This window comes from Zonotrichia albicollis, chromosome 37 (genome assembly GCF_047830755.1).
Source record: "Zonotrichia albicollis isolate bZonAlb1 chromosome 37, bZonAlb1.hap1, whole genome shotgun sequence".
NCBI lineage: Eukaryota > Metazoa > Chordata > Aves > Passeriformes > Passerellidae > Zonotrichia > Zonotrichia albicollis.
In genome coordinates this window covers 2949579-2954601 of record NC_133855.1, presented here as the reverse complement: position 1 = coordinate 2954601, position 5023 = coordinate 2949579, and the positions used below count along the sequence as shown (strand labels likewise).

Genomic DNA, 5023 nt, shown 5'->3' with positions numbered 1-5023 from the left:
GTTTATCCAGGAGAAGAGGAGGCTCAGATAGACAAGGCGGTCTCAGGGCAGAGGTTGGACTTGATGATCTCCAAGGTGTTTTCCTGCCTTGCTGATTCTGTGATTCTCTGCAACCACCCTTGGAGCAATTGCAACAGCGTCTGCAGGGGAAATACAGGAAACTCCCAACTCATGGGAACAGACTTTCTGGCTGACTGCAGAGGCCACGACAAACCTGAGTGGTTTCCCTGGTGTCCTCCAGCCCTTGCTGGCCCCAGGGGCTGATGGCATTTGTGCTCCCTCACATTCATGTCCCCACAGCAACAGCATGGGGGTGCTCCCCCTGCTCTGTGCAATGCAAACAGGGGCTCCTGAGCCAGTGCTGCCGTGTCTGTGCCTGCAAGGATGGGGCACCTGTGTGAGCTGGGGGAGAGGCCAGGGCTGCAGAGGGGGGATGTTGTTGGCAGCTCCATGAGGACGCTCTGGGACGCTGCCCTGGGCTGTGCAGCGCACTGGGGATGGATCAGCCCCTGCTCTGCTGCTCCTTCCCGTCTGCCCCAGGGTCCTTGCAGAGCCCCAGCCATGCTGTTTGCCCCCAGCCTGCCCACGGCCAGCCTGGGGCTGCTCATGGGGCTTTTCTGTGCTGGGCATTGGCCTGGACGCATTCTTGAGAGAGCCTGGGCAAGGAGCCTGGAGCCCCCAGGCCCTGGGCTGAGGCGTCAGTGCTGCCCCAGCAGTGCCCATGGCCTGTCCCTGCTGCAGCCCCGGCACTGCCACCCCCAGGGCTGTGCCCGGCCCCGAGAGCACTCAGGCCCTGCAGCAACACCAGGGCCACGAGGGCAGCGGGGCAGGGCCATGGCAGCAGCACTGGCAACACCAAGTTGGCACAAACAATGACATCACTTTGTAGAAAATATTTAAAATATAAAACAAAGATAAAGGTACTCCAAAATGAAACTAACAAGAAGTATTGAAGGTTACTTTTATAACAAGTGATTGGCAGAAACTTGCCAGCAGCTTAATGCTTGTGAAACCATCCAGTCATCAGTCTCTCCACTCCAGCCTTGAGCTCCTGGTTCCTCAGGCTGTAGATGAGGGGGTTTAGGGCTGGAGGCACCACCGAGTACAGAACTGACAGTGCTAGATCCAGGGATGGGGAGGAGATGGAGGGGGGCTTCAGGTAGGCAAATGTGCCAGTGCTGAGGAACAGGGAGACCACGGCCAGGTGAGGGAGGCAGGTGGAAAAGGTTTTGTGCCGTCCCTGCTCAGAGGGGATCCTCAGCACAGCCCTGAAGATCTGCACATAGGAGAAAACAATGAACACAAAACAACCAAAACCTAAAGATGCACCAACCACAATGAGTCCAAGTTCCCTGCGATAAGATTTGGAGCAGGAGAGCTTGAGGATCTGTGGGATTTCACAGAAGAACTGGCCCAGGGCATTGCCATGACACAAGGGCAGGGAAAATGTATTGGATGTGTGCAGCAGAGCATTGAGAAAGGCACTGGCCCAGGCAGCTGCTGCCATGTGGGCACAAGCTCTGCTGCCCAGGAGGGTCCCGTAGTGCAGGGGTTTGCAGATGGACACGTAGCGGTCATAGCACATGACGGTCAGGAGGGAAAACTCTGCTGAGATGAAGAACAGAAAGAAAAAGAGCTGTGCAGCACATCCTTTGTAGGAGATGGTGCTGGTGTCCCAGAGGGAATTGTGCATGGCTTTGGGGACAGTGGTGCAGATGGAGCCCAGATCGCTGAGGGCCAGGTTGAGCAGGAAGAAGAACATGGGCGTGTGCAGGTGGTGGCCGCAGGCTACGGCGCTGATGATGAGGCCGTTGCCCAGGAGGGCAGCCAGGGAGATGCCCAGCAAGAGGCAGAAGTGCAGGAGCTGCAGCTGTCGCGTGTCTGCAAATGCCAGCAGGAGGAAGTGCCTGATGGAGCTGCTGTTGGACATTTGCTGTCTCTGGCCATTGGAAGCTGTTCATGGAGAAAAGTCAGTGACCGGTTGGGAGAAACTTCTTCCAACAAAATCAAAGCCGTTTCCCACAGACCCTTCTCCTGTAACACTCTGACACCCTTTTCAATTTCCAGCAGATTTTCCTTCAGCTCCAAGTGTGGAGCCCTGGCTGGTGCTGCCTGAGTGGGACTTCAGGTTCAGGGCAGGTACTCACAGAGATTTTTATAGTTCAGCCTTGCTGTGCAGACATAGGAGAGGGACAGGGACCTGTCCTCGTGTTCCACTTTGAATCTCTGTTAACACAGAAAGCCCTGTCAGCATCTGCCCTCCCACTGCCAGAGAACAGGAATGGTATAGTCTGTTTAAATGTACTAGTGTTATTTACAGCTTTTCTTCATCTCCTCTGCTGATTATTTTTGGATGTCAGAAAAATCTCTGCATTTCTGCTGCCCTCTGAGAGAACAGTGAGTTCTGTGAGGTAAGGTGGTGAGTGGAGAGGAAGGGAAGGAGGTCCGTCACCCTGTCCTGTTCCAGGATTGTCTGGGCTTTCACCTTTCCCTGACAGAGGATGATCACCCTCCCATGATTCATTTAAAAACCATCCTGACATTGCTGAGAGCAGATGGATCCCCACAGTCCACCAAATGTCCATCCCCTTCTCAAGGTCTCAGCCCCACATTTGTACCCAGGACAAGGCTCATTTCCCCAACCCAACAGCATTTTCTCATTTTAGACCTTTTGTGTCTCACCGTGGGGTTTTTAGATAACACAGAGATGCTACAGGACAGGTTTGTATCCTGGAGGGAAGCTCAAAGCTTGGACTGAAATCTCAGGGAGATTCCAGGTGTCCTTATGATGGCATTGGTTTGAGGGAGATGCAGCTCCTTCCCTGGCTGCCCTGACAGCATTGCCCAGAGCCGGGCACTGGGGACAGCATCACCCTGAGCCAGCTGTGCCCCCTCCAGAGCCCCCAGGGCCGGGCAGCTGCTCCCAGCCCTGTGCTCTGCAGAGGGAACTGGGCCCGGGGCTGCAGAGCTGCCCCACGGCTCTGCTGCAGCTCTGCCTGCACAGGAGGGGCTGCACGCCTTGGAGCCCCAGTCCTGAGGGCAGAGGCTGGGCTGGGGCACAGGAGGGAGGGGGCTTGTTCAGAGAGAGGGGCTGCACTGGAGGGGATCCTGTGAGCATGTCTAAGCTCTCCCTGCCACAGCATTGCTGGGGTTTGTTTTCTCTCATTGCCTGATCTTCTCTCTGCTTCCTGGTGATTTTCCTCCTGCAGGTGTTTCCCAGTGCCTGATCTCTCCCTGCCAGCACTCACAGAGCCCAAATCTCTGTGCCCACTCCTTGGCCCTACAGGACCCTGCCTGTTTGCAGGGCCCTGGCTGGGGCAGGTTCTGTTTGCAGGTGGGACAAAGGACAGCTCAGACTGAGCCTGATGGCTCCAGCAAAGGGAATACTGGTACTGTCCATGGGCAGAGAGGCTGCAAGCACATTAGTGATCTCCTGTGAATCTACAGAACACTAAAATAAGAGTTCCAATGTCTCAGGAACTTTCAAAATTTCATAATAAATAATTCATAACCAATCTTTACTATTGATCACCCCACTCCCTGCCATTCTCCAATATTAGGAAACAGAATACAAAGTCTTTGGAAATGTCCTATTTTTTAAGGAAATCCTTGTATTGGAAATATTTTATGACTGACCAGCATTCCTCAGCATGTCAAAGCTCCATGAGCATTTCACCTCCCCTGCACCAGAAATATTCAGAGTTTTACTCACAGAGTCTGGCACTAGGATGCTCCAGGTTTAGGAGGTGGCTCCAGGAGCTGCAGCTGCCTTGTCCTGCAGCCAGAGGTTCCTGTGCCAAGGGCTGGCAGTGATTGCGCCCCAGGCACTTCTCAGCACTTTCCCAGCCGTAAATGATTGAATCTCTCTGTGCCTCTGTGCTGTGCCCAGGGTGGCTGCAGGCAGTGCCCCAGCCCTGTTGGGCTGGTAGAGGAGCTGCTCCTCAGGAGAAATGTCTTTTTGAAGCTCTTCTAGGTTTGCAAGGAGCTGCCTCTGGGCCAGGAGCCCAGCCCAACTCAGGAGCACAGACACAGCACAAGGACCTTAATGAGCCTCTCAGGGCTTTGGTGTTGTTTACATCAGACTCAGTCCCTGAGAGAGTGTTCAAAGAACTTCTCAAGAACTCAAATTTAAAATGAAACTTTGAAGTTTCTTGAAGTTTTAATGGGTCCCACTGAGGGACATGAATCAGAAAGTGTCCCCAGGTTCCAGTTAGAGCAGAACAATGGAGGCAGTTATGACAGCTGGGGACAAGAAAGGCAAAGGTGTCTCTGGTGCTGAGCAAAGCTGGATGTGTTTGAGGAATGCCAAGGGCCAAGGCCTGAGCCCCAGCCCCTGGCCAGGCAGATGCTGTCCCTCCCTCCTTGCTCAGGGCTCTTGCCGGGATGGGCACTGGCATGTGGGGATGTGCAATGGCAAGGGCAGGAGCATGGGGCGGCCCCTGCCAGGCTGCTGAGCAGGGACAAGGAGGCAATGAGGTCCCAGGCCTGCAAGGGTCACTTGTCTCCTGCTCCTGCCTCAGGCCCAGGCCCAGCAGCCATGGCCAAAGTGCTGCCCAAGTTGGCTCTGGCAGGGCTATCTTGCAGCTGCTGCACATGCCTGTGCCCTGTGCAGCCCAGGCTGTGCTACGGTGTCCCTGCCCTGCGCCTCTGTCCCTGCAGGCTGTCGGCAACCCCGGCTGCCCCACCTGGCTGGCCCCTTCCTTTGCTGACAGCTCTGCCTCCTGCCTGCCTCTGCCTGCCCACACAAAGCCTGGGGCTGATACCAAAAGGGTTCATTCCATGTTTACCCTGCCTGGGAACTTTCAGCACAGGAACAAGGCATGCAGGGGCTGCTTCCCCAGCAAGGATGGATGGAAGAGAAGAAGAATACGTCTGGCTCAGGGGTGCAGGGATAGAGAAAACAAGGAGTGAATCTGGGAACTTGGGGTGGGTTTTATGGAAATGGGTAAATTGTAATTCACATTTAGCAACCGTATGTGAGCAATACACTGGTAGAATTACACTTTCATGTGAGGTTGGGAGT

At 54.7% G+C, this 5023-nt stretch overlaps 1 protein-coding gene across 1 annotated transcript; it reads right to left on the bottom strand.

Moving 5' to 3' along the window:
* Positions 1-997: 997 nt before the first annotated feature.
* On the bottom strand, positions 998-1930 carry LOC141726614 (olfactory receptor 14C36-like). The gene has a single exon (XM_074531564.1). The coding sequence runs from the start codon at positions 1928-1930 to the stop codon at positions 998-1000; it is 933 nt and encodes a 310-aa protein (XP_074387665.1).
* Positions 1931-5023: the final 3093 nt, after the last annotated feature.